The sequence below is a fragment of the Calliphora vicina genome, chromosome 1 (assembly GCF_958450345.1).
Source record: "Calliphora vicina chromosome 1, idCalVici1.1, whole genome shotgun sequence".
NCBI lineage: Eukaryota > Metazoa > Arthropoda > Insecta > Diptera > Calliphoridae > Calliphora > Calliphora vicina.
Window position 1 is genome coordinate 22121200 of NC_088780.1, and position 18630 is coordinate 22139829.

The 18630-nt window shown below is 30.8% G+C and overlaps 1 protein-coding gene across 8 annotated transcripts in view; it reads left to right on the forward strand.

Moving 5' to 3' along the window:
- The window catches only part of LOC135950094 (uncharacterized), a 140674-nt gene that overhangs the window by 90585 nt on the left and 31459 nt on the right, over window positions 1-18630 (forward strand). For all 8 annotated transcript variants that reach the window (XM_065499617.1, XM_065499633.1, XM_065499610.1 and 5 more), the window contains 2 exons: window positions 2145-2261; window positions 17777-18047. In XM_065499617.1, the coding sequence (XP_065355689.1) occupies window positions 2145-2261; window positions 17777-18047 (388 nt within the window). The remainder of the gene's footprint in view (window positions 1-2144; window positions 2262-17776; window positions 18048-18630) is intronic.

Genomic DNA, 18630 nt, shown 5'->3' on the forward strand with positions numbered 1-18630 from the left:
CCGATAAAGTCCAATTTCGGAAGGACATTTTTATGGGGGCTAGGTGAAATAATCGACCGATTTCAGCCAGTTTCAATAGGCTTCGTCCTTTAGCCGAAAAAATAATATGTACCAAATTTGATCGAAATATCTTCAAAATTGCGACCTGTACTCTGCGCACAAGGTTTACATGGACAGCCAGCCAACCAGCCAGCCAGCCGACCAGACGGACGGACGGACATCGTTTAATTGACTCAGAAAGTGATTCTAAGTCGATTTAAGGTGGGTGTTAGACTAATATTTTTGGTCGTTACAAACATCTGCACAAACGCATAATACCCTCCCCACTATGGTGGTGTAGGGTATAATTAAAATAAAATAATTTCTTTCCTACAGTACCGAAAACTGGTCGGTGCCGTTTCGTTCCCAATTTTCTTTTTTTCTGTACAAATGTATGGAATTTCGTTTTCGGTGCCGATTACGTACACCGGGGGGGCACCCATCTCACATCACCTCCACGTCAGATGACCATGCCCTCATATTGCTCTCATGTCCAATGTGGTACGTAACGCTGTCCTGTTGAAACTACATGTCATCGAATTCGGGCCAAAAGAAGTTGGTATTCATCGACCTATAGCGCTTGTCGTTGATGGGCATAGCCTGGCCAAAGTCCATCTCAAATTAATATGGACTGATACATCGGTCATCGCGATGACGCCAGCTCAAAATCCACACCAAACAGTTACTTTTTCTGCAATGCTTTGAACGCTCTTGGATCTCTTGTAGATTGGTATCGTTCTAAAATTCGACAATTTTGTTTGTTGACATTCTCGAAGATTGACATTCACCAAAGTCTGCCATAAATTGGACTCATCGCTGACGATGATTTTTTTTGCTGAAAATTCACAGAACAGAACCTGCAAATGATAAAACAATTTTATCATTTGCACGTTTTTTTGAACGCTATATCCATTCCTGGTAATTTGGCAAACCAAACAGACAGATGTAACCTCAATAATATTGCCTCTATCAACCGTCAAATTACGGAAGTCCCTATTGGAAGACCCTTTACTTTTGTTTACATATTATGTACTCCAACTATTTTACAATTATTAAACAAATGTCAAAGTTGTTAAGCTTTCAAACTTTAAATAATAGAATTTCATACAATAATCTACTACTTTGTCCTTGTTTAGAGCGTTCACGAAAAAAAAACTGAATTTGTTTGGTTTTTTTTTCAAAAAAGTTTACCTTATATTCTCGTACTCGTATAATATAGTTTTGTTTCATATATTTTATTTCTCAACAATATGCTCACATGATGGTCCTACCAAAAAGAAAAAAAAGAGGGCGAGGACGGTTTATGTTAATGCCCACAAGCATAGGTTTGGTTTATTATAGTCGTGTAACGAGTACATATACCTTTTTAACCATTGGTAAATATTTTTAAAATATTTTTATTTATTTTATGTTTAACATTTTGTTGAAAATGTATGCCTTGTTAACACTTAAAGGACACCTATGTATGCAAACAAATACTTGCAAATATATAAATAAGCTTTTTACAGACATCTACATACATATATAACATATGTAATAGGGCGGCCCTTATATGGCACGGGGCAAGGTCTGAATACAAAGCGTTTCTGCTCTTTTCTAACGAATCAGTTGTATTCGCTATAGGTTCCCTGTATTAGTCTGGCCAGATTTCATAGATGGAACTTAGTTGGTCCCACCAAATACAGATCATCACCTTAGGGCCATGAATATTTGGCTTTGGTGTCAAGTTGGCTGGTTTGACGTTTATTTTTTTAGATTGACTAAGAACAATTTGAAAGCATTGAAAATCCAAAAAAAGGAAAATAAGTACCGACCTAATATTTACACTTTAGTGTGTGTGGGTGGGTTTTAGATTTTACAAAAAGAAAACTTTATTTTCCAAAAGCAATTTGTAGAAGGCATGTTAATGCTATACTTAACATTATGAATGAACAAATAGCGAAAAAAAAAACAAAAAAATAAAATAAAAACTGCAAAAAAGGCTAATTTGTTAAGAGATGACTAACCATATGTTGTTGTTGTTGTTATAGTTGCTGTCGTTGTTTAAATACTTAACAATTCTTATAAATTTTAAATTCTAAAATATTTAAATATTAAAATTTTAGTCTGAAGAACGTAATGGTACACCTTCACGGCGCAGCAAATCAGAGGGTCCCCCAGCCGTGCCCAATGGTCGGGCTTATGCAATTCCCACGGAAGTTGATGGACCGGAAACCAAACAGGTATGTTAACGTACATTCAGCATGCAAAACATAAAAAGTATGTATTTAAAGAAATATTAATAATTAAAACAAATTTAAAAAAAAAACAAGAAAACAAATATTATAATAATTTAATGAAACTGTAATTGTGTGTGTGTGCGTGTACTTTTGTGTGTGTGTGAAGTATTTAAGATAAATTTTAAGTTGAAATGATTTATAATTAATCTAATAATCAATGAACAAATTAATAAAATTGCTATTATGAAAAACTTTGTGTTAAATGTTGTTCTGTTTTTTTGTTTTTTATTTTTTGAAGAAAAATTTCATTTAGTATGAAAAAAAATAAATAAAAAAAACAATAAAAATTTATCATGCATGAGCAAAATCTTGAGATTAAAGCAAGTATTAATTGGTTTGTTTTTTCTACTTCTTACAATTTAAACAAATATTTTGTTTTTTATTTTGTTATTTCTTTTTTTTTATTCTAATCTATATATAATAGTAAAATGTTATATTTTTAACAGTAAAAGCTTTAATAAACTGGTTTGATGACCAACGTGATTTTGAGGGGTTTCAAAATGATTGAGAGTTATAGATACAAATATTTAACTATTGATCCATGATAACAATTTTATGTTTATTTCAGTTTTAATCGGAAAATATTTTGCCAGATCAGTTCCACATTTTTATTAAATCTGAAAACTGTGTTTTTTTTGAATGTTTAAAAAATTTAAAAATTTAATTACATCAATATTTAAGTTCTTGTTGATAACATGATTTTGACAATTTCATTAAATTTAGAGAATTTTAATTTCTAGAAATGCAGTAAAGTCCCATTTTGTCGTTTCTTAGTTTTTTTGTGGATCATGTATGTAACTAGTTTCGTGTTTCAAGGATTATGAATTTAACAAGTCTTTTAGAATAAGCAATAAGTTCCGCAAACTTCCTTCTTTCAAATGGTCCTAATATTATATTCAATAAAGACTTTAATAGGGATTTCTGAAATTTGACATTTGATAGCGGCTATATTGTTGAAGCTAAATCCGTTGAATAGGCTGTCATTTATTCAGTTTGATTTGCCAAATCACCATGGGGGGATATAGCGTTTAACAACACGTTCAAATAAAAAAAATGTTTTATCAAAATGGGTATTCTGTTCGGGCAAAAAAAAGTCATCGGTCCATATATCTTTGAGAACGATGTTTACCAGACCATCACTGTCAACAGCGAGCGCTATAGGTCGATGATTACCAAATTATTATGGCCTGAATTGGATGATATGGAAACCAACGATATGTGGTTTCGAAAGGACTGAGCCACGTGTCACGATTTGAGGGCATGGTCATTTGAACTGACGTCGTGAGATTTGACCCATTCGAATTTTTCTTGTGGAATTTTCTTAAGTCGTAGGTCTATGCCAATAAGCCACAAACCACAGCTGCACTTAAATCCAAAATAACTCAACCTTCGGTTAAATTGAGTTTGATTTATGCCTGACAAACAAAACAGTTTTTATTCCCCCCAATGTTCGTTGTGTTGTGATGGATAAAAAACTAAAAAAAATTTGCAAAACAATAGTTTTTTTCTAAAAACTTGAAAAAAAATATACAAATAAAGCTTGAAAAACATGCCCCTGTGTGTCACACAGCTCGATTTGAGGGCATGATCATTTCACGTGGAGGTGATTTGAACTGACGTCGTGAGATTTGACCCATTCGATTTTTTCTTGTGGAATTTTCTTAAGTCGTAGGTCTATGCCAATAAGCCACAAACCACAGCTGCACTTAAATCCAACATAACGCAAGTTATCGGTTAAATTCAGTTTGATTTATGCCTGACAAACAAAATAGTTTTTATTCCTCCCAATGTTCGTTGTGTTCTGATGGATAAAAAACTAAAAAAATGTGCAAAAAAATAGTTTTTTTCTAAAAACTTGCAAAATATACAAATAAAGCTTGAAAAACTTTCCCGTTCATAAGATATTTAAATTTTTAAATTCTCTTTTTTTACAAAGACTTTATTGTGTTTTTCGAAAATATCTTTGGTAATGGATGTCCAAGTATTTTTCTAATAAATTAAAAAATAATAAAAGTTTTTTAACAATATCTAAATACGCCTAATTTTGAAATGAGTTTGAAAGTGTCTTAAATTTTCACAAAAATGGGGCTTAATGTATTTGATATATGACTTAGGTTTTTTTTTACTTGGAAAATGGTTAATTTTGTACCAACGAATCGTCATATGCGGGAAGGTTTTCATTATTTCATTTCATTTCATTTCATTTCATACCAAAGCATATGATAAATGTGTTCCATCTGGTTCAGAAGTGGTTATTTTGACACGGAAGACAAAGTTCGCCCAGGCCAGCCAAAAATGCTTGAATACCAATAATTGAAGGCATTACTCCATGAAGATTGTTGTAAAATAAAACAAGACCTTGCGAAATCATTGGGAGCTACTCGAGCTACAATTTCAGAATGTTTGTGAGCAGCAGGATTCATCCAAAAACAAGGAAATTGGGTATCATATGATTTGAAGTCGAGAGAACTTGAAAGACTTTTTTTCATATCCGAAAAGAAAATCAGAATCATTACTTGCGATGAAAAATAGATCCATTACAATAACTCAAAGTGCAATAGATCGTTCATATACTATGTATTGCCCGGTCAACCAGCCGAATCGACACCAAAGCCAAAAAACCATATCGCTAAGGTAATTCTCTGTATTTGGTGTGAGCCAAAGGATCCTTACTATTATGACCTGCTGAAGTTTTGCAAGACCATCACAGTGAACCTGTACCGAACGCAACTGACTCATTTGAAGCGAACATTGGTCGAAAAACGCCCAGAATATGCGGCTGATATGAAACCGTAATATTCCATAATGAAAACGTTCGGACACATGTAGCAATACCTGTTAAAAAGTATTTATAATGAAGTGGTTGGGAAATCTTGCCTCACCTGCTTTATAGGTCAGACCTTAGCCCTACCGATTACTATTTGTTTCGATCGATGAAGAATGCCTTATCTGGTATAGTTTGGAACAGAGTATCCGATATTGGCTTGATTCGTTCTTGACCTCAAAAGATGAGCAGTTATTTTGTCTCAGAATCCATATGATGCCAGATAGATGGTCAATAATTTAAAAAAAAAATTCCGCATTTGTAAGCCATACATCCAGTAATATTTTTCCATGTTTGTTAATAACTTGGTTTAAAAATAACTAAACAAAAGTTGTTTAATTTAATATTAAGGGTACTCATTTAAACGCTTAAGTTTCCCATTTGTGCAAATGAGCAAATTTGCGCGATGTGTTTCATGAACCCACCTTTTTAATTTTGTGCAAGTTTATACAGAAAATTTATATTTGATAAAAATATCAAATAAAAATAAATTCAACAAAAGCCTTAAAAAAAATTTCAAATTGTATCAATTTTAATTTTAAAAATGTTGAATGAAAGTAAAATCTTTGGGACAAACGGTGGTATACGTAATTTCTAAGATTTTGTTTATGTTCTAGCTGTTGGTTAATGTTTTCATACACAATGCCATTAATACAATCATTCTGTTCCAAAGTTACACAATTTTCACATGCAAAACATTTGTATATATTATATGATTTTTATTTCTTATTAATAAAAGTAAACAAAAGCAGCTGATTCATCAAATGCACAGTAAATTTAAGTTTGCGAGTCTAAATTGTGGCGCAAACTTATCGGAGTTGTGCAAACAAATTTTCATACATTTTTTGACAGTTCATTTGCGAGAGTGTAAAAATGCACAGATTGCACAGTTTGCTAGGCATTTAAGTATTTACATGAGGACCCTTATTAATTCAAGGCTGGAATTACACTTGATTTATTTGAAAGTTCATTTGGTGCAGTCCCTTATATTAAAAAATATGTTTTTATAGAGGCGGATAACTTAGAATTGAAACTAAACAGAGAAAAATATTCTTGGCTTTATTAATTAGATAATTTGATAATAATTTCTTCAACCCTTTGCAGTAAATCATGTTGTATTTCAGTAATTATGCGATTCGAATGATCGCTTCGAAGTGGTCAATCATGTCTGGTTTATTTGCAAAGACCTGGTGCTTTATATATCCCCAGAGAAAATAATCTAATGGTTGCAAATCACATACATAAATGTCTTGGCCAGTTAACAGGTCAATTTCTTGAAATTAACTAACGTCTTCCATCAGAATCAAGAAAAAGTTAGTAAGAGAAAATGTATTGCGAAAACGATCCATATTTTATCAAATAAATCGCTCTGAGTAGCATAAATTGCACGTATACACGATGAGTTTGTCGAATTGAATTGATGATTGGAAAATTAATTTTAACAGTTTACAAACCGAGTTCTGCGACTCTAAAAACACCCCTTATAAGGAAATACCTATTAAAAGCAAACATAAATATATAGCACTGGTTCCTTTAAAGCATTGTTAACCGAACTCTCACAACAATAGATTTGCTTCGTATTCTTCGTATTCGTATTCAAATTTCTTATGAAAATATCCTTCACTGACAACACTTGTAAAATAACTCATGTTCGTTTTTTAATTTCGGTTTCACATGTATAAGAAACTCACACATAGACGGTGCCCACGGGCGTACTGCTGGAGAACAATGCTTTTCACTTTTTGCAAGAAATCAATGTACAGTGTTCATATCTACACACTGCAAACAATTTACATAATTTTCTCTACTCTTTCTTCGTATCTTCAACTTTCATTGTAATGTATTAAAAAAAACAGTTTTGTTTTTTACTCTACTCAGGCAGTTAACTCTCTTTAGAGGAACCAGTGCTATAGATATATATTTTGGGAATCGAAATATCTTAAAGTACTTACGTATTGCTACGTTTCCACCTTTTAAAAACGGTGGTTTATTTCCCTTAACCCTCGGAGATATAGGAATTTTTTGGCGCTAAACGGTATAACCAGGTCAGTGCAGACCTATATGGGATTTGTATGGAAATGCATAGTCAGATATCCTAAAAGTGTGTGTAAATTTTGTATGCTAGGAAAAACAAAAAATTAATAACAAAAACACATTTTAATAAATCTTAGGTAGCTACATACGCTATTTTATTTTAAAGGCAACAAAACAAATATTATGTACGGCGTATTATATGCGAATACCTGGCATGTGAATGATGTACTTTTTCGCTGTTTTTTGTCCAATTTATGACAAAGTGGGCACGATGGACTTCTTGAAGAGGATGCAGAGTTGGTTATATACACCGCAACGTCCAACATATTGAAAAACAAGGCTAACGGCCATCGGTTTGTGGATCGTTTGCAAGTCAAAGCACCAACCATCTGATTGTAATCAAATATTTTAAATAGATTCTGCGCTGGTTTCGATGAATTTACAATTGCGACATGAGTGGGACATTTTTGTTGTGGTAACATAATAAAGTTCTCAATATCTCTCTTTAAGGATCCAACGTCTCCTTCGGTATGCATGCTTTGTTTCTTCGCATGGTTCCTACATAACCCAGCCGTTTTGTCATCAAAATCGTGGCCAAATCATTTGCCAGAAAAATGTATCAGCATATATTGTTTGTCCAGAACCACAATATTTTCCAAACAATTTCAGAACAACGTTATCGCCTAGATTAGCCGCACGTGCTTCGTTTGCTTGTTTTCCAATACAAATTTTTCCTTTCAGTGGGTAATTGGAGTTGGAGTCGAATATCCACCAGATTTCTATGCCGTATTTGGCTGGTTTTGATGGAATATGTTGGAAGAAGCGCGAGCGGCCTCTGTACGGAAACAGTTGCTCATCAACTGTTATCTGGCTATCCGGAACATATCGACGCTCCAAGTTGTTCATGAGCATGTTCCAAACGTCGTCGATGGCGGTCGATATACTTTCTCCTAGTCGAGCGGATCTTGTACTGCTATTGTCAAATCGATTGTACTTGATAATCTGTTTATATCGGATAACAGACATCCTCACCTTGTAGATTAGGTTTCCATTACTGCCCCACAACTCAGGAGCAGGCTGATTGTTTGACCCATACAAGCCGGAAAATAAAGTAAGGCAAATAAAATCATATATTTCGTTTTCCGTCACTGGAATTAACACACAATTTGTTCACAGGTCTGCACAGACCTGGTTATATCGTTTGAACCAAAATATTTGAAAATGTGGATTAAACCGAATCTAGAACCATACTCGGTTTGATTTTTTTCTCATTGTGCCCGGTGAATGTTGCTCCAGGAAGTCATGAAAGGATTTGTCTTTAACACGAAAAACAATAATGTTATACACACTTTTATGTGCAAAAGGTCTGCACAGACCTGGTTATACCACGGAGGGTTAAATTAACCGGATTCTTTATTCAAATTTACACAATAATTTAAATGGTTACTCTCTTTTAATACACACTGGTAATACGGTTGATGTTAAAGCTAACAGCGCCTACGATATACTGACTCCTCTGCAACTCACTGTTTTTATTTATATACACAGCGCCATATTCTAATAGTTTCATGAATTATTTAATGGAAAAACTCGAATGTTCTATTTCCATAATGATCACCTAGATATTTTAAAGCTATTTCACAGATAAACATTGTTAATAACAGCGTGTTATCAACATTGTTTATAAGTAGAAGTTTCTACAGACCTTTAAATTAAAATTGATAATGCTATTTCGTAGCTACTATATAAATAATAAATTTTCGATGTGAAACTAACTGGTTTATTAAAGTTTTTACTGTAGCGTCTTATTATTTTCATCATTCTGTTAAAATATTTAATAAAAAAATATATGTTCAATAAATATTTCTTTTGCATATTATTACACTTGCATTATTTTACTTTTATTACAAACATTGATCTTTATGTTGTATAATATGTACATTTATATGCATAAAAATATACTCATTGATTATCTTACATATGTATATAAGTATATACATATTTGTATGTATACATATATTTTCTTATATATAAGCATTTGTCCAATACATTGTATATTTGTTGATTATAGATTATAAGGAGGTTTATGACTTTCAAGTGTTTTTTATTATACTCTTTTTTTTAAGTTCTTGTTATATTTTCTTATACGTTTTTCTTCTTATTTTATTTTTTTTTGTTACAATTTTCATGTCTTTATTTTTGAGCTTAGACTAGCAATCTGTATTATGTATTGATATATAAAATGCATTTTTTTGTCTGTTCTATTTTTCTTCTACTACCCTGTATTGCTACTACTTCTTATTTTCCTATTGGTCTTCTTTCGATACGTTTTTTCATTACAAATTTAAAGCGTTATCATACTCAGTATAAGAGTTTTATAGAAATTTTATTTTTCTTTTATATTTGTTGTAACATATTATTGTTGTTGTTGTCGTTGCTGTTGCAATTGTTGTAGAGTATTCGACAAGGTTTCTATGTCTATGTACTGTGGGTACTTGTAATTCTTCTTTGTAATTTGAAATTCTTGTGTCAATTTTCTATTACATTCATTACATTTGTTACATTACATGTGTGTATGCTGTTTGTCATTACATCTAGACCATCGATTCATGTAATTTTTTTCTTTCCATTTTTAATGCAGTCGGACGGACAGACAGATAGACAGTCCGTTAGACGTTCGTTCAGCTGTTCTTTGAATTGTATCTATAATGATGAATGTATCTGTTTTGTGTTAAACTCAATTACTTTACAATTTTCAATAATATAAATTATAGTTGTTGTCATTTATAGTCGAATTATTTATAGAGATGGTTGGCTGTTTTCTATTTTTTTTTTTTATTTTCAAATCGTATTAATCAGTGTTTTGTTGGAATAATAACTATTGGAATTTGTATTGTGTTGCATTGTAAGGAAAATGATTTATTATAGATTATATGAATTTCTATCAGGTATTTTGATACACAGACAAATGTAGTGTCTCAGTGTTAATGTAGTTTTTCATTATTTATTATGTTTTTAATGAAACACTTAAATTTGTAATGAACTCGAAGAAAAATTCATTTGAGAAAATAAGTTAATACCCAGTACTTTTATCTATATTCTTTTACTGAACTTGGTGTTAATAAGAAAGTTGTAATAAAATATGATTTTGCAGAAATTTACACGGTCATGACAGTATAGGTTCGACTCTACTAACAAAGTGTTGTAAAACCCTATACTTAGTTTGGCGATTTTGGTTACCAATTTTTTTATGGGCTTCCAAAGATTCTGAAAATCAGTGGGCCCTTAAAATAAGGTGTCATGAGTTTTTGACCAACAGCTAATTCAAACTTGGTGAGACCGCTTCACTTTATATGGCAACAATATAGCTAAGAGTCTATCAAGTAAATTTTCTTTACAGTTTTTGCCAAAAAATTTCTTTTTTGTGTCCTGTTTTTGAAAAAAATATAGAAAGAATTTTTTTTTTTCAATTTTTTAGAATAACATACAGGGACTTCTATTTTTCAACTAAGAATATTTACGAAGTAGAAAAATGTAACAAAAATTTGTTTGGTGGACTCTCAGCTATATTATTGCCATATATAGTGAAGCGGTATCAGCATGTCTGAATAAGCTGTTGGCCAAAAACTGATGACACCTTTTTTGTGGGCCAACTAATTTTTAGAATCTTTGGAAGCCCATAAAAAAGAATTGGTTACCACAATTACCAAACTTAGTATTGGGTTTTACTACCCTTTGGTAGTAGAGTCGAGCCTATTCTAGCTGTTACACTGTGTTATTAGTTACTGTAATTAAGTCAAAATAACGCAGTTTTTACACATTATACGTTTTTCTTAAAGCTTTAAATACCATTATGATAAGATCTATACTAACAAATATTCAAAATTATTTGGTGTCATTTATCGAGGTTGTCACTTGAAATAAATTGTTTCTTTATTAAGTGCAGTTAATATTTGCATATAATCGGTAAATTAGTTTTGATATTTTATTGTCAAGTTAATGCTGGGAAGTTCGAAAATATAATTTTCCATACTCTTCAAATTCTAGGTTAAAATCCCAGTTAGCTCATTGTAATACATAACCTTAAAATATCGAGCCCTTAGCGCCAAATTATCGTAAGCGACAAAACACAAATTTTACAGGAGAAGGTTTTTTTGATTATTTTGAAATTTATACAGTGCCGAACTTAAGTATTGGCACAGGATGTTCATTGTACTTTAAGGTCGATTTAAAGGCCATATTGTTGAAATTTTTAATAAAAAAATATATTTATCAGATAGTTTGATGAATTTCCTACAAAATACCACCAACTTTATTATTAAAATTTTGCAATATTATTTACTAATAATAAATAGACGAAAAATTCCCCACTTCCGTCGAACAAAACTATTGGCACACTTAACCAGATTCTTCAAATTTTATCAATCTATCCACTTTTTGTTCATAGAAAATGCCATTTTATCTTCTTTTATTTAACAGTTTTCGTTTCTAAAACTGTTAATGTCAATTTGTAAAAAAATTGCACAATAATTATCAATTTTGCTGAAAATAGCTAACAAAAAAAAGGAAACAACAGAATCTGAGCGCAAAATCATTTTTCACTTGCGCAATCAAGGAAAATCGTATGCTGAGATTGTAGAGATTGTGGAAAGGAGCCGTTTTACAATTCGGAGTATCGTGCAACGTTTTAAGGGAGAATTAACAATTGAAAGTGCTAAACATACAGGTCGTACTAGATCCTTAAGTGAGCTTAAATGCAGCCATATAATCAAAAAGGACATGTTATGACCAAAAATATCTTTAACAGAGGTTGCTGCAGAGATTAAAGAAGAGTTTGGGAAAGAAGTTCACGCAGCAATAGCCAGAAGAGTGCTCCAGAAGACAAACTATAGTTGTCGTATTGCTAGACGTAAACCATTTATTTCATCTGTGAACCAAAAGAAGCGTTTAGAATATTCCGTTTAGGAATTTACGTAAAATTAATAATTTTCGCTCTGATGGCCGTCAAACGGTATGGAGAAAACCAAATAAACAGCTGGAAAAACAAAATATTGCTTCAACAGTAAAATATGGTGCTGGAGAGGTAATTGTATGGGGTTGTATGTCCGCTGCAGGGGTTGGAGAGCTGGTGTTCATTGACGAAATAATGGACAAAGTGAAATATATGGATACACCTCAGAAAAAGTGCAGAAAAGTTAATTTTACCATTTTCTTTCACTTTTCAAAATGACAATGACCCCAAAAATTCGGCCTATACTGGACGTATGTGGCTTTCATACAATATTTCGCATGCCCTACCACACCCTCCACAATCTCCGGATCTCAACCCAATGGAGCATCTGTGGGAAGAGCTATATAAGCGAGTGAAAACGGAATTAGTTGAAGAATGGCAAAGTATTGGGTCAGATATCACAAACAAGTTGATGGATTCCTGCCTAAGCTACTCGAGGCAGTTATAAAGCAAAAATCACTTGCAACTATATACTAAATTTTGCAATGTTGCTTCCTAAATCAAATGTTTTTTTAGCTTTTAATGAAGTGTGCCAATAATTTTGTTCATTGAAATGAAGTATTTTTTATGTTGTTTTGTTATTAATAAATAGTGGTATTAAATTGTTGAAATAAAGTTGGTTATATTTTATAGGAAATTCAACAGTCTATCTGGTAAATATATTTTTTTATTAAAAATCTCTACAATACTGCCTCTAAATAGACCTTAAAGTACAATGAGCATCCTGTGCCAATACTTAAGTTCGGCACTGTACATAGAATTAAAAATTTTATGATGCGATATAATACAATTTCGTTTAAGATAATTGTCTATTTTTCAAAAATATTTATTTTGACAATTAAAAATTCATGGAATACTTTATTGAAAAATGTGACAAAATATATTTTTTATTGAATTTTTGCATAGATACAAATTTTTCGAATTTAAATTAAATTTTTGTTTATGAATAATTTTTATTGAAATTTCACAGTTATGTAGATTTTTGTATTCAAAATGGAAAAATAAAAACGAATTTTGAAATTTATTATCAGCAATTCCGCAATTCCCAAAAAGTGTTGAAAAATTCCAAAAATGGGAATTTTTAGTTTTTTGGCTATAATATACATACCAGGGTAGGGGTTATAGGAACCCTTTACAAATTAATTAGAAACATATTGGGCCACCTATATTTTGATATCGAATATGCGATTTGAGAATTTTTGCCCTAAAATTTAATTTTACATAAAAAATAGGTGTTTTTAAATGGACCCGGTCCCCTCGTTAACAACAATTTTTATATTTTTTTTCATTTAAAATATTTTATGAAAACTTAGCTTTCAGAAAGTATAAATTCCTTATACAGCCTCATAGAAATTTTTTGCGATAACTTAAAAAGAAAAAGTTCTTTTTTCCCAAAAAATTAGCGAAAAATCGCCTTTTTAAATTTTTATAAATCCAAATGCATATAACTTTGGACTTAGTCATTATTTTTAAACAATTCTTTTTTCTTCTTTGACATATACATGTGTTGTTAGTACAATAAAGGAAAATTTAAGAAAGTCGGGAAATATTTGGATACGTTGTTATCAAAAGACTGGAGTAGGGTGGGTAAAAATGTTGAAAATTTAATTTTTTAATACGAATATTTCCTAAGCTACGAGGAGGTTTTTTGTAGTGCTCTATGAGAAGATTCCATATATGTAACTTTTTTTGAAATCGGAACTCAAACGAAGAAATATGATCGTTTTGAAAATGTAACATACCCGAGGTGTCCTAATTTGAGGACCCTTGGTCGCGCCCCTTGTGGGTCCATGATGTCGACGTTCAAAATTTAAACTCGACAACACTTCTTCTTTGCGCATGTTAAATTTAATTCAAACCAATCTAATTATTTAGAAGTTACAGATTTATTTCCCTCTTTTTTTTCTATACCACTGTGTGTCGCTTACCATAAAATTCGTTTACTGTAAAATGTAAACATTAACTTACGATAAAATCTTACCCCCTATATTTTTGAAGTTATTAACAATTTTGATATTCTGAGAAGGCTAAAACATCAGTCGGTCCATAAAATTTAAATTTCTGCAATAAAAAAAATTAGAAAATGTCGCTTATGTTTGGTTCATCCTACAGCGCCAATTCTGCTTAATAAATGTGGCCCACAGCATATTCTATTACATCCACAACCTTGTTACCATAATGGTGAGGTTTTTACCCATTTAAAGTTTGAGAATAGGTGAAAATAGTTTATCTGCCTATAAATTGGTATAAGAAGTCTTCCAAAGTCATGTCTTCCTATAGATAAATTGCTGGTTTTCCTATAGAAAATTTAGTATATAAAAGTTTTTTCTATAGATAAATTTGTTTTTTAAAGAAAAAATCGTGTATGACAGTTTTTTCTACAGAAAATATTCAGTATAACAGTTTTTGTAAAGAAAAATTTTTGTATAACAGTTTTTTTTTAAAAAAAACTGTATATATACCAGGTATTGCTATAAAAAAAATAGTCTTATAGAAAATATTGTGTATAACTGTTTCTTCTAAAGAACATTTTGTGTATATTAGTTTTTAATTCTTTAATAAAAGTTTTTCTATAGAAAAAATTCTGTATAAATTTATTATTAATCGAAAACTTTCTGTATAACATTTTTTTCTAAAGAATAATTTGTGTATAACAGTATTTTATATAGAAAATTTTGTGTATATCAGTTTTTCTATAAAAAAAAGTTCTGTATAATATTTTTTCTATACAAAAAATTGTGTATAACAGTTTTTTCTATAGACAAATTTGTGTATTATACATTTTTCTATAGAAAACTTTGTGTATAACAGTTTTTTCTACAGAAAATTAAGTGTATAACAGTTTTTTCTATAGAAAATATAGTATATAACAGTTTTACTATTGAAAAATTTGTCCGAAAGCCTCAAATTGCTACTTCTTTTATACATGAACATTGAGCCTTCAGGATGATCTTTGTTTATTCAGTGTTGGGATCATCCAAGTTATACTCAAAGTGTGCATATTCCAGAGTAAGTTTCTCCGCGGATTTAGAAAAAAGAAACTATGGCCTTTCGAATTGCATATATTTTTTTTAATTAACCTTGAGAAATCCGTGTTCATTTCTCTAGCAAACATATTGTATTTGTTTTAAAATAATGGCGAATTGATGTTGACAGTTTGAGGTTAGCAAATCTGCTATTTATTATTCGATCATTAGTGCCAAATAATCATATCACGTTACATGATTGCTGTTCGGCGGGGATTTTGTTCCAGTGGAATTATTTCTTTGAAAATAATGTTGACAAGGCGATCGCTGGAGCTTCACAGCGAATTTTAGGTTAATAGCCGCATGGTAGATAAAGGAAAGAGAGCAGCTCACTGGGGTCCAAACAGTAGGTCCCTTTGTGTTATACAGAGAATGTGTAGTGGTTATCCCTAGCGGAGGTCTCCAAGATCGTGTAATTTGACCCAGCTATACGGCAGATTCATTGAATATTAAACCTCTCGGATCCGAGACACCGAACAAAGCCACAGCAGACATCAGAACTATGTCATATTCCTTGCCATTCATTTGCCATTCAAATAAAAAAGGAATTTCGTTAATATCTCATAAACAGCTTGTACTATTCCATTTCAACATTGATTTGCTTTTATTGGAAAACACGATACTTGTTTGACACTTTAGAATTATTCGTGGACAAGCCTTCAAGATCATTCTTTAGCAACATATGTATATTGCTTTGCTGTTTATTCCGAGATTCTCATAACAGTTCTCCCAGTAGAATGTCTCTCTTTAAAAATCTTCTTAAATCACACTTCGGTCATCTAAAGTTTTTCGTTTGGGGATCTTCTATTTCGAACCGAATCACACTCTTGCAAAGTTTTAATTAAGTCTAATGTTAGCTTTTCTTCCAACCTATCTATTTTATGTATACCGCCGGTATGTTTACCAGATACCGTAAACGATACCGTAAACATACAGAGTCTGATGTTGAGGTTTGCTGTAAAGGTTATGGCTTCAGTTGGTTGGTGATTCGGAGTAACGGATATCCTTCGATGTATCGGTGAATTTGACAAACACAAAAATCGTCCTGAGGCAAACGACAACTATAATTAAATGTGTAAAACCAGCGGAATATGGTGGTCTGGTATAAGAAATAACAACATAAGCCAATGGAAATACTCGGATCTGATTCTTAGGTGAATTCATTTCGTGGTCTTAAGAAATTATATCACGAAATAGTTTACGAGTTTTTAATATTGTGGACTGAATCCTAATCTTTACAACCCTAATAATATAACTTCTGGAAAAGACAATTTATGTCAGAAATATCTATTAGAAATGGGATCTTATTACGTTGGCTTTGATAAATCATATTTTTCCAAGAATATTGAACAATTACTGTGCAACAGCAAAAAACACTTACCAAATTAACACTCATATCACCGTCTAATGAGTTGCTAGTGCGAAATACATATAAACTACATATGTGTGGAAAACCACACAAGAAGATAATCAACGTAACTTTTTAGATATCTCGAAATCCAAAAATATTTTTGAATAAATTAATACGTTTTCCGTGCTAAACAATAATAGCTAACAAATATTTTTAAAAATTTATAAAAAATATGAATTTAGTGTGGTTTTTCACACAAGGGTGGGATCAGAGTTAAGTAATTCAGCATGTATTTTCCAAAATGTATGCAAAATAGTTTTTCAGGTGATATTTTATATTTTGGCAAGTCCTAGGCAATCATTTCTTCCAGTTTAAAAATTTATAAAGACATGAAATACATTTTCAATTAAGGAATGTGTGTTTAAAATTTCTTCTTTAGTAGCTCCTTTTGTGTTATTGCAATGAATCTCTTTCATTATAAATTTTAAGCAAATTGCGTCATTTTAGTTTTTAAAATTCAAGTTAAGAAATAAGACCTTTCCTAATCATAAGTCTTTATAATTTGTATATTTTAATTAAAACATTCAGTTTATTTGCATTACAATAATTTCTAACTTCTTTAAAAGTATTTGTAGCATGTTTTATTTGATTTTTTTTCAAGTGTATGATGATTACAACTAACTTTATATGAATTTGTTTGGTAATTTTTGAATTTTAAGCACTTTTTTTATTTTTGGAAAATTTATCATTTAAAATTTAAGTAACTAAAGTGTATTATAAATAATGTATAATGCATATAATTATTACTATACATAAATATATAAACAATTTTATTAAATAATTTAATTAAATAAATAAAAAAAATAAATTAGTTTAAATTAATCTATAAATTTATCAAAAAATACTTGTATTTTGTCTGTCTCTCTTTCTCTTTCTTTTCTTTAAATTAAACCAATTAAATCGTGGATCAACTACAACAACCACAACCAACTACATTTGTAACTACTGCACATTATCTTCTACCTCTCTACCTTAAACGTCCCGGATGTTGATGATATTGATGATTTTAACATAAACTCAAAACGTTTTATAACAAAACTTTCCTTTTTCTAATTCTTTTTTTTTCAAATTCATTTTTGGGTATATATCTTTATTTGAAATTTGTTTATTATTATTTGTTTTTTGTGTTTTTTTATTGTATTTTCTTTGCAGGCGGGTGAGTCGAATAATGGCTTATTCAAAAAGACCATCTCAAAATTGAGCACAGAGTATCGTTTGCAATTCGTTTGGCCCAATGTTCGTAGAATAAGAGATCAAACTGGGTCAAACGTACAAAAAACAACAGCCAAAGAACAGCAACAACAACCGAAAAAATCAATATCATTAGGTGCGATTAGGGGTCAACAGCACCATCCGCTCAATGATCGATGTACGGCTGCGATGCCAACCGTTCATAAAAAACGTACAACAAATCAAAAAGAAGGTGCGACAAAATATTCCATTTAGTTTTGTCGCTTTTTTTTACAAAAAAAAAAAACAAAAAACTTGAAAGAAATACTTAAAGTACACTTTTTTTGGTTTCTAAAGCAAAAAAAAAAAAACTAACAAAATTTAATTAATTTTTAATACTCGTTTAAACAAAACGTACCAATAGCTGTAATTTTCTTATTAACTTATTTATATATTCAACGTTTTTTTTTATCAAAATCGTTGTGAATGCAGCTGTTAAGAACTAAATAAGGATTTCAATTGAATATTTAATTCAAAAATTGATACTAAATTTATTGTAGTTATGAAAAATTTAGTACTTTTAAATGTACGTTTTAAAATAGTTTCATAAAATAGTTGCTTTAAGTAGCTTTTTAAGGCAATATTGTTTATTCAGAAATCAGATTTAGTTTCTTTTTATAAATAGTCGCTTTGTTTTTATTAAATAGAATTTCTCAAATACAATGGAATTTTAGGATTTATTTTATAATATTATGCGGTCACAGTGAAGTATTAAGGATTTTTATTGGAATTAATTTGAGTTTATTTTGAGTATCAACAAAATTTAATATTCATAA